This window comes from Lasioglossum baleicum, chromosome 14 (assembly GCF_051020765.1).
Source record: "Lasioglossum baleicum chromosome 14, iyLasBale1, whole genome shotgun sequence".
Lineage (NCBI taxonomy): Eukaryota > Metazoa > Arthropoda > Insecta > Hymenoptera > Halictidae > Lasioglossum > Lasioglossum baleicum.
The window spans coordinates 5891321-5908990 of NC_134942.1; the positions used below are offsets into that span (position 1 = coordinate 5891321).

Consider the following 17670-nt stretch of genomic DNA (forward strand, 5'->3'; position numbering starts at 1 on the left):
TTTGCCGGTGGAGAAGCGGATGTAGAAATGAAAAGGGAATTTTTTTCGATACGAGCAGAACACAGTTTCCGGTTTGCGGAGCCGCGACTCGAAGCTTGCCGGTGTAGATTCCGACTTCCGTGGAGATTCTACTGAAAATTGTTTGCTGGAATTGCCGTTTTGAGGCTGCCCGTTGCCGACCGAAAATATTTACCTCTCCGCCAGGACGTTTCTTCGTGAAAGGACGCGTTCTTCGCTCGGAGCATCCACGCCGAATGTACAGGCAAATGCTTCTGAATGAGCCCTCTCTCGTCTCTCCTCCCTTCGAGCATATCCGTCTGTATTCTCTGCATTTGATTACTTCTGTCGTGACCGTTCTACGAAAGTGCAATCCAGCTGTGTAATTGGAGCACTAAATTGTAGAACAGCTACTTACCCTGCCATTTCAATGATTCGTGGATCCGTTGTAAAATATTTTGAACAATTTTTTCCCCACGAAATATCCAGAAAAATCATTGAAGCCGTAGGATAGGTCGCTGTTCTGCAGATTCACCAAACGGAGAGACAGAGAGACAGAGAGAGAGAGAGAAAAATTGAAAGTTTTATCGGCCACAATTAGAGGTCCACTTTAACGGTCGTTCGGGAGACAATCGCAGTCGCTGGAATCGATAGACCGGGCTGTCTGCCGCGCTGAGAGAATAGAAACCACCCCCGCAAAACCCAGGATCATTATTCGAAAATAAATTTAATTTATAATGTAGCCACGCGCGCGCGCTCGGTACCTCTCGATTCTTCCCGGAGACTCTCGAAGACCATTCTTTGGAACGGGGTGTTAATCACCCTCGGAATTAGGGGTGGCGACCGGCTTCGTTCGCCAGTTGTAATTAGACTGCGGAACTTCGGCGAGATTCCCTTTTTTTCCAGAGATACTGGAACTTCGAAGTTGATACGCTTGACTTCATTCATTTTCGAACGACTTCAGTTAATGGTTAAAGGTTTGAATGTTATTAAAGTAATAAATGCTTAAAGTTTCACAGTCTATTTAGAATCCATTAGGTAACTGTACCATTTTCATAGCCTTTTCTGCACCCGCCTCTAAAGACATCATCTAGTATTAAAATATGCCAACAGATTAATGGCAAGAAATTATTCTCTACGACAGAACAAAAAGAATCGTCGCATCTCTCCGAACAGCCAAGTCTGCGATTCAGGGGGATGAAACCCTTGTGTTCCCCACCCCTCCTGTCAATAGCCAAAGCCTCTTCTCCCCTAACAATCTACTAACCCAGTTCTCTCCAAACCAGTCCCTCAGCTTAAAAACCGGAAACATCGTTAATGACCACTGTTTAACCGGCTGCTTGCAGATCTTCTACGACCTGGTTCGGCAAATCAACAAAAAGTCGCCAGAGAAGAAGATGAAGCAGAAAAAGAAATCGCTGTGCCTACTCCTGTAAAGTAGGGGACGTAGCAGAAGCGCCCATACTCTCCTGCGTGGACAAGGAAGAAGAAAGGAAGGAAGAAAGGGAAGGAAAGGAAAGGAAACGAGTCAGAGAACCGGATATACGTGAAGGAGGACAACAGACGGGTTCCAGGCGACTACCGAGCAAACACTAGCGACAAGGAGGGGGGCTGAACGGAATCATAAGTAAATAGAGGCAGACACAGCGTGGAGCGGACACGGGAAGTACACATAGTCGTAGAACACCCGGAACAGAAGGTGACAATGACGCGAGGACCTGCGAGAGACAGAAAGACAGGGAGAAGAGAGACAGAGAGAGTACTGGGAGGAGGGTGGAAGAACAGCGAGGAAAAACTAATAATGTTGTATATACGTTGGTCCCGGGGTGGCTCGTGTGCACGCGCAAACACAGGCGCACAAAGAGTTTTAGTGTTAACGAGACCCCGTGGCGTCGGTTATCATTGTAGGCGTTTTGCATTAAACAAGAAACAAACAAGTAAATGATTATGATAATGATGATAATGATGATGATGATGGAGATGATGATGATGATGGGGATGACGAGGATAGAGAATGATGGAGATGATGGAGTCGTTGGAGGAGAAGAGAGGAGATGTGGCGGCAGAAGAGGAAAGAACGAGGAAGAGGAGGAAAGAAGAAGAAGAAGAATCTGATTAATTAATGATAGTATATATAAATATATATATATATAAATATATAAATATATTTAGGAGAAAAGGATGGAAAAAGCAAAAAGAAAATGTTTGGACGTGCGCGTGCGCAGGCCACCAGCCCCCATGCATCGCCCGCCGCGCACCTCTCTTATATATATAATATAATAATTATACATAGACGGTACACACACACACACACGATGATTATTATTACTATTATTATTATTATTATTAATTATTATCAAAGCATCAAAATATTCATAAGTTATATCAACCGTTTGTTTCTCGAACAATATATGTTTTTTCTATATCTCTCCGTATTAAAGCAAATAATAAAAAATCTCTCAGTGAATGTTAACAAAAAAAAAATTAACAATTTATGGAAAAAATAAGAACGAAAAGCCCAGGCTGGTGGTTGTCCTCCTTGCTTCTACACCATACGTCCCCCATTCCCTCGCCACTGTACCCCAACGACGGATTGAATGGTTTCAATCGGCTGGAATTCACGTTTCCTCCGTAACGAAGCGCGACGCTACGGAAGAAATTCTATATAAATCGGTTTACAATCGTTCTAGACTAAATCGTTTCCTTCATAACGAAGTTATTTCTTCTTCGATCGACCAACGGTTCGGTGAAATTAGCACGACCAGAACAGCGACGCTACGGAGGGATCGCTATAAACCACCCTTGAAGGGTTCCAGCCTGTATTTAAATCACTCGGGCGATCCCAATTGTATCTATTCGTAGTATCAAGCGTTTCGGTTGTATTTGCGGCGGCTCCTACCCCCGATCTCCGTTGTTAACAATGTTTATGCATTGGCAGGCTTCTTCCACCCGCGAGGAGTCACCGAGATGTTCCTAAGTGCCATAGAGAACGGAACCAGAACTATCTAAGCAGGATTTAACTTGTAAAGTATTAGGTCATTCCATAAGTCGTGTCGTTTTCTATAGCACTCCATGTACATAAACGGTCGTATCTTATTTATACCTTCTAAGAAGTATCTGAAATGTTTCAAAAGTATTTCCTGTGCGAAAAAGCCCGAAGAATGAGCGTCAACGTGATTGGGTCAACCAACAGTTAATTATTGTTCTAATATTTTTAATATTCGATTGTTGCGATGGTAAAGATGCATCCATCAAGAATTCTTCAATAAATGTATTTCTTTAACTATATATTATAAACAAAACCTGCTGAAAGTTTAGATAGATACATTCTTGTCCTTTTGATAAAGTATTGTAAAAGAGTTATTAGTTAATAGTTGTTCTAGTGTTAATTTTTTGAAAATGGAGTCGAGAGAAGCTGATCGCTAGGTGGCAGGACGTAATTGAAAATGATAGTCAATACACCAATGGTTAAAGGTAGATGTAAGTATTATTATTTTACATTGAAAGATAGTGTTGAATCGCGGCACAACTTGGGGGATGACCTAATAGCTAACCGAGAGTAGTGTACAATAGATGTCAGCAGCACACGAAGGAGCCACTCGTGTACATATACAGGGTGTGCCGAATAAAGTGTTAGAATCTGTTTTCTTAAAATTCATATAACGAAGATATCGACTTCATTTTTTTTCTTCTAAACTCTGGAGAGTTCCCCTTTGAAAGCGATTTGCTCACAACTCTGTAACTATATGCACAATAAACAAGAATAGTTTAAGTAAATGTTCTTCGGTTCCACTAGAGCTAACGTGACGACAAAAAGTCAACCCCTCCCATTTAAAAAGAAATACCGGACCACGCAACAGTTGCTCCCGAAGAATTTAGTGCACTGCTCAGCCCCTCGCTGCACTTAATTTAACACTTTCAATGTTCACGCAGAAAGTTACGATTAGGATACTGAAAATACTTTATACAGCTTGCAATTTCAATTTGCTACGCAATTAACAACTTCCACTTTCGGGAGACGTGGCCCTGAAAGTGTTAAAGGAAAACTGGAGTCGATATGTTTATTACTAGACTGCGGATCTGTTAAAATTCTCCAAGTCAATTCTAATTACTCTAAAATACCAACACCGTTCAATTCTTCCGATGTCTCTATCTCAGGTTTGTATTGCGTACAAACGCACCAGATCCGCGGTCTATTTATCACACTCTAAGGAAACAGTTTACAACGCTTTATTTACAATCTCGCGTACACCAAGCTACCCCGAACGGTCGACCAACAAGAAGCCTCAGTCGAGCCTGTACAAATAGAACCTCCTCCAGCATCGTCTACCAAACGAGGTAGCTCAACGCTGCGATCGCTATACCACCGATAGCGATCTTCGGGGTAGCAGCCCGCGGCTCGGTGGCGGCACTGGTGACATTGCAGCAGTTGTTCATGGCCTCCTCGAGGAGCCTGGGGTAGTACTCGTTCCAGAATGCGAGAGCCCTGTAGTCTACGTCGCTCCCGTCGCTCATGTTGCTGGTCTTGCCGATGATCAGTATCCCAGGCTTCTCCTCGGTGTACGGCTCCCACTTGACATTTTGGGCGGAAGGGATCCCGGACTTGGCGAAGTTGGCGAGCAGCTGAGTCATCACCTCGGCCATATGTGTGTCCGCGTAGTTCCATTGGATGGTGTTGCCGCGTAAGCCTGGCAGGCCCCAAACGAACGGCAGCTCGAACATGTGCGGTACACCGGCCCACTTGGGGAGCTCGCTGGTGGCGAACTTGGTCTCGGGTCTGTAGTCGAACCTGTAGACGAACGCGGACTTCTCGTTGGAGATCCGGCCGGCCAGGAGAGTCAGGCCAGCAGCGAAGTTCTTCTCAGTTTGCAGGTCCAGGTACCTGTCCCGAAGGACATCCTGGTCCTTGCTGGGTGGATGAGGCTTGTAAAAGAACAGGACCGCGTCGGCGACCATCTCGGGTCTGGTCTCGCAGGTGGAGTTGTCCTCTAGGCTCGAGACCGCCGACAGGAACTCGTCGGTGATCAACATCTCGAACCGGTTCAAGGACATCCTGCCGTCGGAGTTGCCCTTGCCCAGCGACTCCTTGTAAGCGAGCGCCTGCTCGTTGTTCGTGTAACCCGTTAGAAAAGGCACGCTGTTCAGCTGACCGCTATCCACGGCGTCTCGAGGATGCATCGGCAGAAATGGCTCCGTCGCGTTGTTCGTCTCCGCGTCCACGATCGGACCCCACGTCTCGATGTCCGAGGACTCGCGCACCAGGATGTTCACGTTCACACGACGAAGACACTCCATCAAAGACGAGGTCGGACGTCGATAACATCCGAACTTCTCCGCGATGATGTCGACCACCGGCAACTCCGCGCGAGGAGAACCCACAGAGGTCACCGCGTCTCCGCTCATCGCGATCGCCTTCGAGAACTTGCCCTTGCTCATCGGACTGATTAGGTGCAGGCCCACGCTGATCGCCCCTGAACTATGCCCGAATATCACCACGCTCGACGCCGAACCACCGAACTTGTGGATCTTCTTCTGCACCCAGTCCAGCGCCGCGACCTGGTCCAACATGCCGTAGTTCCCAGGCGCCTCCCCGTCCGTCGTCGTGAAGTAGCCCAGGATGTTCAGACGATAGGCCACCGTGACCACTATCACCTGGAAGAACACACGGTCGCGTAGATGTTAATCGTAGCCTTTAAGATAGACATCCTTCGAACCGGGAAGCGGCGGGTTCCCTTTTACCACGCTGTCCAATCGTTTTTCATATTTTCCCCGCGATCTGGCAACGCGCACACGGCACTCCCGCGAACTCTGACCCGCTGAGCCAGGATCTGGACATTGCTTTCGAGCCTCGAACAACTCTACAGAATTTTCTATTACGAAGCAAATTGCTGGACATATGTTTCGTCACGTCTCACCTTTCTCAAGCTCAGTGCAAACGGTTAATCTTGTTTCGTAACGAAAATATAGATACATTCTATCCATCGGAAGGTGCTTACTTTTTCAAACGAAAAATTTGTACAGATTTTATAGATACAAGCCGAAGATCCTATTGCATGTCTTTCGAAGATCTACCTTTTATTCATTGAAATTGAATATGTAAGGAATCGAGGAACACAGTTCGCAGTTTCGTGTTCAGCGGATCGAACTCTGCAAGAGCCTCCCGTACGCATTGCCAGATTGCGAGACGGGTGTTGGATAGTGTTATTGTTAACGTCGAGGAGTTCCGAAGAGCTCGTTCGACAACTAGTCTAGAGAATGGTCCGAGTAGCTCGAACGAGAATCGAACTAAACCTAACGAATATCGAGAAACAAAAGAAAATGAAGAAATTTAGGAATTACAAAATCGCGCGCCGCACACTGACCGACCACGAACGAACGAGTACGGTCGCAGTGTCGAATTTAGTATTTACTCGAGAACTCTGTGGTGTCATTCCATGTGTTCTACCAAATAGATTTTCCAACATGCTACGAATTACTTGTTCCGGATAGCGTATTTATAGTAATGGAGTGTTTCCAACCGAGAATAAAGCATTTACAAAAACACAGACAATCATTTCATCCGAGCGTGATTTACTCCGTAGGAATGGTAAGGGAACAACGGAACCGGTCGAGAGAGAGCTCGAGCGACGTCGTTACCTCTTTATGTATACGATTTTTTCAGGACGCTCGTGTTAAGAATCTGTTTCCGTGGAACGTAGAAGTGCATTAGCATTTATTGCCCCCCCCCCTCCCCCGTGCATAAAGCATGCATCATAGATGGACCCGTAATGCGATTCCAAAGGTTGAATTTACCTTGGCCCGAGCCGGCACGCAAAGAAACATCCTAATTCCGTTCGATTTTCTGTCGACTTCCCGCGTTCGCCACATCGATTCCTAATCTGCGACTCTTCCCGAGAATGTGTGCTAAGGTCGGAACGCTATCCGCGATTTCTCCGCGATTTTTCCGACGTGGGACGAGTCCGAATCGATCGGGGTGAGTCTATATCTTTTGCGGCAGAGACTCCCACGCGCTTCCGGAATCGTTTTCCCAACGTTTCACTCAACTGACTGCCACCGTCCGGCACTCTCGACAAAAGTAACAGAAAATCAGAGAAAACTTACTTAACTCGCGGACCGACAATTTGTTAAACTGTATTTCGAATCTTCTTACGTTTAAGTGAGAATGTCTCGAAACGTTTGGAAAATAATACCAGAAGGACGGTTTTTTGTCGGCACCGAATGATTTTGTTGAACGAAAGAGAATGCAAGTTACCTTTTGTTTGTTGACGAGATAGCTCGCGTCCCAGATGGCAGGGGTGCCGGTGTTGAAGTCACCCCCGTGGAACCACACCATAACTGGCCGATCAACCTCCCCTTCGAATCCTGTGGGAGAATATTGTGATAGTTACAATGTTTCTCTCGATTTGCACGAGTAACGATTTTATTTATCGAGATGTTCAAGGCTTCAGAGTATTTCTGGGCCGGCTCGATATTTTGTTATATTCGATTTCCGAAAGGTAAGATGAGAATAGGCTATCGATCACGCAGTCCGATGGAAAAGAAACCTGCCACCGAAGAGGCGACCGGCCACTGGAACCCGAGGAATTCATGGACTCGCGTTCGCACTAAATGAGCCTGCATCCCCGGTTCCGGTTGCACCGGCGAATCGATCGCGACACTATTTGCATAGCGTTATCCCCTTGCTCGCCATGAGACAATCCGCTTCGAAGCCTCGAGAACGCCTCCGATCCGAAAACGAACATTCACTGATCAAACCAAACACGGAGGAATGAAAAACCAGCCAAGGATTATGTCTGGTCTTCGAACCTTCGGCAAGGAACAATTATGAAATTATCTATTATGTTCGAAAGAGGATCAATCTTGAGCAGACTGCGGTTCTTTATGCAAAAGACACATCGTATACATAATTTCAATAAAATATTCGATATCCTTACAGTATTTAGAAAGCCATGTTCTGTTTAAAGTTTCAACATTCTTGTTATAGATTCACAAAATCCGCAGTGTAATCATCGAGCAGAGGGTTGCTCGAAGCTTCAAGAACCTCTTGGAAAATCTACAAACAGAATTACCGTGCCAATGATGGAATACAAAATAAAAGAAGTAAGGATTTAAAAGAACGTTATCTAACTATCAACTTGTCGACAGGAAATAATTCAATTAACCATGTTCAATCATTTACATACATATCTTGCAGGCAGCAAGAACCGTTAACAGACCTAGTAGAGCTTTCATCAAGAGTATTATGAAAGGACAGTCACTATCAGCAAAGGTTCAGCTATCGAACAAATGAGAGAAGCAAGAATTCAATGATAACACGGTAGACCAGTGATCAATCCAGTGGGAACAGCGAGTGGAGTAAAAGGACTCTTGCGAGGGATAAAACAATTTCGCCGTTGAGGTCTGGGTTAGGTGTAGTAGGTTTCACGGGGGCGGTTGAATAATTAATTTCGGGGGATTGTTCAGCGTCACCGGGGCTGCTCAGTTTTTGAAGCGTGCCAAGGTCGAGGAGAGATTCAGGCCATTGCACGGTGGGACGCTTTAGATGCCAGCGAGATAGAGGCCCGGTAACACAGGAAGCCTCGTGGCTGGTTTTCGTTATCGGTCGACGATGGTGTCTGAGACGTCCAGGAATAGCTTCCACGGGATCCACCCACGCCGCGACAATTTATTAGCGGTTTATCGGCGATCTCGCCTGGAACCACGGTCCTCCAGCTGACAAATAGTTTCGGGCTATTACCTTTCGTTTTTGGTGACCGTGTAACGAGAGATCTGGGTCGGAACCACACATTCTTCCGAACTGGGCCCCGAGATTTATGCGATTTTAGTATAGAACGTCAACCACGATAGACCACGAGATATGCTCCGGAACATGGTACTCGAGGATCAGTCCTTCAACCTTTGACTTATGCATCTCTACAACCTTAAACCTGCTGTTAAAATTCGTCCCAATCTCCCAAATAATCTAGGTGCACGGTAGTGCACCAGCCAAATTCTTAAACAACTTAGCCGTTTTTTAGAGGCTTATAACACGGCACTGGAGACAGATGGAGAGATGTAAGTTCGTACACTTGTTAAATGTTATCATGTCTTAATATTGACAAAACATTAATCTTCTAACATTAGTAGGTTCCGAGATATAGGACCTGAAAAATCGCTAAATTTCTCACTGACTGACTGACTGACAGATCATCAAAACCTTTTGGGTACTTCCCATTGACCTACAAGCTTGAAATTTGGTACATAGGTCCACCATAACAAACATTCGAGGGAATAATTATCACAGTTTGTAATTTTACACATTAAAGGGGTTGTATAAAAAAAAAAACATTACGAAATAGGTATAAATAGGTAGTAAAACGAACATGCATTTATTAATTTACTTAATGTCCACCTTAAAGATAAAAAATGTTTAGCATTTAATGAATCAGGGGTAAGAGTAATAGCTACTTGATAATTGATGAAATTTCATCAAGAATTGATGAAATCCCAACAAAAACATCCTGTAAACAGGAGCCAAGTTCCTATGGCCGTAAGGTTAGAAATACCTCTTGCAATACTGAAAAAAGCGTTTGTAAAAATTAGTTTCAAGGAACGCTATTTAATTTTCAAAGAGTTACATGGAGGGCTAAATTATTCAAACTTGTTACTTTTTAAACCAATGGCCATAAAAGGTGTTAGGCATCGGCCAACTTTGAATAATGTAGCCCTCCATGTAACACTTTAAAAATTAAATAGCGTACTTTTAAACTAATTTGTACAAACGCTTTTTTCAGTATTGCAAGCAGTATTTCTAAGCTAACGAACTTGGCCGTATTTTGTTTGATCTCACCACTTTTTACGGCCATAGGAACTTGGCTCCTGTTTACAGGATGTTTTTGTTGGTTCACTCTACCAGACCCTGTAGTTAACCCCTTACTCTACAATATCGAGTCTGACGCAGATTATGTACCCCAACTACTGAACATGTATGTTATTAATTTCTTTAAACCCTAAATAAAATTCTGTTTCTCTGTCATCTAATAAATCCCTGTTCTTTTAGGAAATTATGAGCGACGGAGTCCTCGTCACTGTATCTGCAGAAAGGATCTAATCGCAAGGGGTTGAAAGACAGTCGCGGGAGTAGTTCGGGCTCCTGTTGATACACATCGATCACGTGAGATAATCGTCCGGAAATTGGCGGAAACTTCTAATAGTCTGAATCAAAATGACTAGTTCCACCATCAGGAACCAGACTAATTCCTGCGAAGGTGAATCAGAGGAAGATGATGTTCCGGGCTGATGGAAAAGTCCTGTGGGATTAGATTCGGGACTAGAATGCGAAAGAAAGCGAGTGCCACGGGGGGTGGAAGAGAGGGTGGTTTCGTGACCGACCTCACCAGTATCTTAACATCTCGACCGACCCTAAAAGATCGCGTGCCACGACGTGCGCCAGTTACTGCTACTCTTACTCCTTGGCTGTTTCTATATCGACCGGGTGTCGGCCGCCGGGATCGGGCACGATTTCCCGATTCGTATGTCCCTTTTCCTGTTTTCCGACCCCACGGCCGACCCTTCGCACGTGACACAAACACGTGACTTCCGTTTCTCCCGAGTCCTGTCTCGCAGTCCCTATTCGAAACGCAAGACTCTCGAATAGCGCCAATGCGGTACAGTTCTGCAATTCTCTGTGCCAAACGAGTCGTTTCGTGTCAATTAATACGTTGCGTAACAGAACAGGTTACACTGGATCCGAAAAAGCATTTATTTCGACCCGGAACAATGAAATAAAGCAGAAATTGTCAGTCTGATTTCTAATGTGTGAAATAAAATTAGGTGAAGCACCGTTCCGGGATCCTTCGCGCGACACTTTCCGAGGGTCGTTACGAGGGTTAAAATACTATTAAGTCATCGCCGGTGTTAATTGAAATTAAATGGAAATTCGGTTGTTCCGGTGCGGGGTCTAAATAAAGCGATATTCTCGTAACAAACGTTCTCCATAGAACCTGCGGTATAATCGTGATAAAGATCCAATCTCGTGCCGCCGGTGTTAAACAAATTCTTGACTTTCGTGCGGTTCCTTTTTCGCTGGAGTCGCAATTTCTGTGTGAGACAGCATGGCGAACAGAGCGTAAACAGGACACGAATGAAATTTATTAGTATTCTCTACTCGATCTAATCATATAGTTACAATAAAGATAAAACAGATTAACTAGAGACTGTTCAACACAGGCACGACGGAACAGCGGAGATTCTCGTTTCAGTCAAGGTCACCGGAAGCCGGCTATACCCCGTCGTGGCTAAAGGGGCGAGTTAATCACAGGGAAACCCCGTGAACGTTGCGCTGTTCCTAAATATCTGTCAGAGAATCGTTTTAATCGTACGTCATTGGACGATAGCATCGTCTCGATATAATTGCCGGTGGTTGCTATTTCGAGTGAGCACCGGTGTCGACCCATATCCTAGCCTTAGAAAAAATTGCCACGTGATAAACCGAGCCGGCGAAGGTCATCGAAGATCGTCGTATAGCGCCTGAAATTATTACGTGAAACTTTTATCCTCGGGAGTATCGTGCGACGTCGATCACAGTCGACTTCCCTTCGTTAACACGGAGAAACTCTGCGAGCTCACTGCGCACCGGGAAACGTAGTTCCGTCAATTCGTAGAGTAAAAAAAACGATCGAGAACGATGGATCGCGATACAGCAATCCAGAAGAAGCCGCCGAGCTTCGATAGGTTCCGATATCGATTCGCGTGAACGTGGAACCGGCGCGGCGAGCCGCAGACCTTCGAGCGGACTTTTATGACTCACGACAACAGCATGAGACATCCAAAATTAGTTCGAAATGATGCCCGTAATGCCGGCATTAGCCCAGTCCTTCACCGACATCCTTAAACAGCGAGATTTACGTACACCCGGCACGCAGAGCCGGCATTTATTGTCAATCGAGGAATTGGAGCAGAAAATTACTGCGGATATGGAATTATTGTTAACCGTAGAGTGACCGGCGAGCATAATTAAGGATCTCTCCTGGCGCGTAGAGCGTGCGAGATCGATATCCCATGACCTATGGACGCAGGAACACGCACAATTAACCTTTTCGCCCGTGTTTTTCATACAAGGTGCGCATTGCAAATGACATTCAGCCTTCGAGTCGATTCCGCCGCGCAAAATCAAGCGAAATTCCCCTTTGCAATTTCTTTCTACGACCCTTCGTTCTCGAGAAAAATAACAATCAAGTACTTGATTACAGTGCGACAAAATGGCGTCTACAACCGCGCGGCCCCCAATCGTCGAAGACGATTCCTTCGCGAAGTAGTCGTCGCGCGAGGGAAACTGTTCGGACAATTTCGATTCGGTTTTCAGCGAGGAATCGATTTATGTAAGAATTGTGCGCGTTTCTTCGTTATTCACGGTCACAGAGTTGTTTAATCGCGTTATCTCTTCCGCGAGAACGAAACGAAACGACCGTGCCACGAACGACGACGACGACGTTCTAATCGCAGCCTTTTGTACGTCGCGATAAGGATCGCGTCACACCGCGCGCTGACCCATGATATATCGAAGAAACAGAAGAAAGGAAGCGGGACTTGGGCTTGATCATCATTAGCTGACGAGATCGCGTGTCGCCGTTGCTTTAAGTGTTACTCGGAAGAAACGTTGTCGTGACGATTATCGAGGATTTTCATCGGGCGTGCTATCAACGCAGGCGAAAAACACGAGAGAAGCCGGTCTTTGTGTCAGACGAGCGCGTTCCGTCGCGTTCCCTGGCTTGCTAATGACGCCAGTACGCTAACTGCTTAATGAGCGCAAACTATTTACTCGGGGAAACCGATGCATCGCTGCGGAATTCTTCCTGGATGAGAATAGTTGGCCGCGCGTTTTACTTAGGAGCTACGTTACATTATCTCTTGGGTCTGAGCTATTGTTCGTCGAGAGCAACGGAGCCACGCCCACAATATTCGATGCACATTCATTAAAGGTTATTGGATCGAAGAATTCAAAATACAGGGCCATTGTGGTCTCAAAAGCTAGATTTTTGGAGGATTTAAGGCAGGGACACTATTCCAACTGTCTAGAACGCGAGAGCAACGAAGCCACGCCCACAATATTCGATGCATATTCATTAAAGATTATTGGATCGAAGAATTCAAAATACAGGGCCACTGTGGTCTCAAAAGCTAGATTTTTGGAGGATTTAAGGCAGGGACACTATTCCAACTGTCTAGAACGCGAGAGCAACGAAGCCACGCCCAAAATATTCGATGCATATTCATTAAAGATTATTGGATCGAAGAATTCAAAATACAGGGCCACTGTGGTCTCAAAAGCTAGATTTTTGGAGGATTTAAGGCAGGGACACTATTCCAACTGTCTAGAACGCGAGAGCAACGAAGCCACGCCTACTCAACAATAGCTACGCCCCCTTCACACGAGGAGAGACAGAGAAAGAGCGGGATCTTCTATCGCATCAACGTGGAAGTCACAAGAGAGGCTGTCACACTCTTTCAAAATCAACTGCAACGAAGCCACGCCCACACAGACCACCCTACACTGAAAGTTAACAGGACAACTAGCCTTCGATCTCTCACCGTAACATTCACTCTAACTTTAGCTCTAAAGCGTTGCCCCTGGGGGCAATCTAGCGTGCTGATTGCCCATACTTATTCCAGAAAAAGCCACTGAGACGTGCGGAGAGTGAACGAGACCAAATCACGGTCGCCAAAGCTATATCTCAAGGTTTTCGTTGAACTTACCGTCATGCATGAAGATGTTCAGGTAGAGGCAATCCTCGCTGACTCCTGGATCGGGTTGATCGGTCGGTAGCAGCTTCTGGTACAGTTTCTCATGCAGTTTCCGCCTGTTGGTCACCTGCTGGCAGGAGGGTGCGAATTGCGTCGCATTTCTGACACCGCTCCAGGATGGCAGCGGGTCTGTCACCGGAGCGGAGAAGCGTAATTTACCGGTTGGCGGTTGCGCGTATGGTATCCCCAGGTACTGTATTACCGCCGGCGGCCTTTTCTGCGGTATCTGTGCTCGCAAAAGTCGCAAAATCTCGTATTCATGATCAGCGCACTCGCTGAACTTTCAGGGTGAATGAGAGGGAGATTCCGGGCGCGGAACCCGAGATCGAGCTCGATAAATTGGCCGAGCGTATGCCAGCGGGTAATCGGCTCCGAACAACCTGCAATCACAGGCTTTGAAACACTGTAAGCGCCGGGTAACGATCGTTGATCCGCTCGTTCCGCGTGGCGATCAAAGACACATTACTCGCAGAGATCTCTGTTTGAACCTGCGAGGAGTTCACTGCCACTGGCTAATTTCCTAGCGCGGATTTTAGATCTGGACGGAACCGATTCGCTGAATGGAGGGAAACATGGAGGGAAATCCACGTGTTATAGGTTTTGCAGTCCAAATTCACCCGTTTGCAAATCAATTTCACCTTCTTGTAAATCGGCTTCGCCCTTTTGCAAATTAATTTCGCCCATCAAGAATATTTAAAATGAATTACCTATTTATTTCGATTAAATTATACATTTATTTAGACACACGTGAACGGTGTGATCGCCGCGAGAACTGCAAAGACCCGAACACCTTTTAAGAGACATAACTACGACGAAACACAGCAATCGTGTCGTGTCGTGGGCGGGCCGTCACCCGTGAAAAACTCGGCAACGAGGTAAATGGTAATTTCTTCATATTAATGAACGAATGTCATGAGCGAAACTGTGTGTGGAAGTAATCGGTGCATTAAATTCCACATAACAGCATCATTTCGCGGAAATGCGAGAGGGCGAGGGAGCCGAGCGATTATACTTTGAAATGAGACCGAAGTGGCACGGTTCGGAAAAAAATTGTTCTTTTGTCGCAACGCTTTCGAGGTGGGAGAGACAGAGAGAAACAATCTATAATATTAAAATTTATAAACCGATAGGTGAAACTCGGTGAATGTGTAGCTGATAGTAGAAGCACGTGCGCCGAGTTGATTCGAACGATTCAGACTCGCTCGCATGCTCCTCTGTTTTGTCCGCGTAATTATTCCAACGACTCCCTCGCCGCCGGATTTTCGTGCCGGGACAGTGATATATGCGTCTCGACCGCATACAGCTGTGTCTTACGCAGCAAATGTGTGACGGCTTACACTTTCACGTAAGGGAAACATTAACCTACCCGCGGTAAAAATAAAACAGGTGCTCCCAATAGTTTTGCGAAATTCAAACGTTGTACAATTGTGAAAATCATCCTCTAGAACGACCGCGATCGCGAATTTTATTCAACTTGTTCAAACTATACAGCCTCGAATAAATCGCGTCCTCCAATAAAATCGAGGGAGATCAATGAAGACAAGTATTATCACAGAGAAGTTGCACAGTCCGGGACATCCAGCCACGTTTTCTACCGTTCAGTGACGTCAGGTGAAAAAAATCAATTGAATTTTCTTGAGAAAAGACTGCCGGTAGCGCGGGTCAACTACTTTTAAGAGAAACTCTACGGCACTGTTCCGTATTCTCAATTTTCATTCGATTTGTTCAAAGGTCCGCGGGCACCGCGAGGGAATGGTGTTCGAGAACCAAACGTAGAAACGAAAAGGGTCGAGTTCGCGGCGGGAAATCGTCGGGTAACCGCATAGTCGCGAAACGGTGTTTCGTTGAATCGCATAGCAACCGCGGGGGGAGGGTATGTGTACGAGGAGAGGCGGAATCATCGACGACGACGATCGTGCGTGCGTCTGTGTGCTTGAAGATCGTGAAAGGAAAATTGTCGCACCTCCTTGCCGAGGACGGTTCCTTGATCCGGGATCCTGACTTCGAGATGCCCGTGCCGCGGCTGCGACTGTTTCTGTTTGTCGTGGGTCTTCTGCGATCGCGTCACCGGTATCCCGGCGAACAACTGCGAGAACAGAGCAAGAACGAGCCACGCCGGACACTTCATTCTGCAGACTGACTGATTTGCTTCGGAAACAATCGGCGGTTCCCCGACGTCGGCCTCCCGGGTCTCGGTTCGCCGTTGCGTGACTCCAGCCGACCACCCTCGGCCAGGTTTCTCCTTCCTCAGCTTCGAACACGACGCGGTGCGGAGCTCGAGGCCTGCGCTCTTTCGCCCTCGCCGTTTCTTCGCTCCCTTCGGCGTACACCTACCTCGACTGCCATCGTCCAGACGCTAGCATTGCGCGAGAATCGCGATCTCGACACCCTGACCGTCCCCCGATGCGAATTCTTCAGTTTTTCGAAGAGGTGAGACTTTTCCAGGCTCGCCACCCCTCGGAGCTAGCTTGCCTTCTTCTGGTCCGAATTTTTCAACGTTCTACCAGGTACTAAAGTGATTGTAAGAATGTCAATCTGTGTGAAAAGATTCTATTAATCCTTAAACCCCTTGCCCTACAATAACGTGTCAGACTCGTGATGAAGATTCTGAACAGAGTCTAATGAATATACAGGGTGACAAGGAATAACGGAGTTAATCATTCCTTATTATAATTCTGTCAAATTGACGAATTTTGAAGAACCAAATAATAACAACCATAACATGGACCTTTAGTATTCATATATTTAAGAAGTTTCGAAATGGCCAAAATCAAAAATAGAAAATATGTACCTTTATTTAAAAAATATGGGCGACGTAACCGCTAGAGCGGGCGTTGCTTGCATCTACTCTCGGGGGTTGGTTATTAGACCGGATCGAAAAAACATTCTTTTCGTAATCGCAAACGCCCCACACGGGAAAAGCTGTGGCTCGACGCACATAGGGAGTATAAATATATATAAATTCAGCATTTGCGCTCCTTAAAACATGTGTTTAATTATGTTTAATCATACTTTTCGGTTGCCCTTACGCCACCTATAACAGAATATACTTCGATTTTGATATTCTTAAAAATGTCGATATTTTTCCTAAATTTTCAAACTTCCGGCTCAACGCGCAGCCTGAAGGTACTTATTGTCGTACAACTTTGGGATTTTGTCCTTAGAGCGTCGAACCGCAAATTTTTCCGTATGGGGCGTTTTTGACTTCGAAAATAGTGTTTTTTTCGATCCGGTCTATTGGTTATCCCTCGGTAATTTGATCTTGTAGCGACCAATGACCGGTTTGCAATGTCTCGAGTTCAGTTCGATCACGTTGCCCATTGACGTTCGGGGGTGGTGTGTGACGATCGACGCCTCTGCAACGCGGATGCCTCGAATTTCCGGTGCTGTCACTGTCGGACAATAGTTATTCTCGGAAGCGAGATATATTCGACGCAATAACGGTATGAGATTGAAGAAACGCGACCCGGAGGGCGACCCGTGATTGAAAAGGGTGGCGGTTGGCGTGACCGCAAAAATCGAATGAAACGAAGAGATAACGAGCGAAGGCATTAAGTAATATGCAGGCCGGACATAGGTGAAGGGTGGTGGTATAGTGTGCGGAATGATTGAAGCCAATTGGGGCAATGAATTCAGCGGGCGTGCGGGGGCTGACACCAAGAAAAACAGAGTCCGGAGGCTTCCGTTCCCCGACTGGGAACTTCGGTTTCGATCGAACTGCGCGAAAGATTGAATCGCGAAACTTTTCCACGCTTGATTATATCTATCGCCGCCATTCCGCGAGGACACGGTGGATAAAGAGTGCGACTAACCGACACGGGGGTGGGCTATTTTTCTTCTAGATTGGCCTACTGACTCGGAAAGAAATCGTTCGTTACGTGTAGACACATC

General features: G+C 46.1%; 2 protein-coding genes across 2 annotated transcripts in view; one reads left to right on the plus strand and one right to left on the minus strand.

The window, feature by feature from the left end:
- The window catches only part of Rap1 (RAS oncogene family member Rap1), a 37066-nt gene extending 34617 nt beyond the window's left edge, over window positions 1-2449 (plus strand). The window contains exon 4 of the mRNA XM_076438045.1: window positions 1344-2449. Within this exon, the coding sequence (XP_076294160.1) occupies window positions 1344-1433 (90 nt within the window). The 3' untranslated portion in view covers window positions 1434-2449. The remainder of the gene's footprint in view (window positions 1-1343) is intronic.
- LOC143215695 (carboxylesterase 1C) lies at window positions 1977-16118 on the minus strand. Its single transcript, XM_076438038.1, has 4 exons — window positions 15743-16118; window positions 13732-14005; window positions 7250-7359; window positions 1977-5649 (listed from the first exon to the last, which is right to left on the minus strand). Exons 1-4 carry the CDS (start codon window positions 15905-15907, stop codon window positions 4324-4326), a joined length of 1875 nt encoding a protein of 624 aa, XP_076294153.1. The 5' UTR covers window positions 15908-16118; the 3' UTR covers window positions 1977-4323.
- Window positions 16119-17670: the final 1552 nt, after the last annotated feature.

Bases quoted from the DNA above. Each gene is read 5' to 3' on its own strand.
- LOC143215695 (XM_076438038.1), bottom strand. From the start codon at position 15,907: ATGAAGTGTCCGGCGTGGCTCGTTCTTGCTCTGTTCTCGCAGTTGTTC. The intron at 14,006-15,742 runs GTGCGACAATTT...TTGCGAGCACAG, and splicing joins GAACCGTCCTCGGCAAGGAG to ATACCGCAGAAAAGGCCGCC. The intron at 7,360-13,731 runs GTAAGTTCAACG...ATTCTCCCACAG, and splicing joins GAACATCTTCATGCATGACG to GATTCGAAGGGGAGGTTGAT.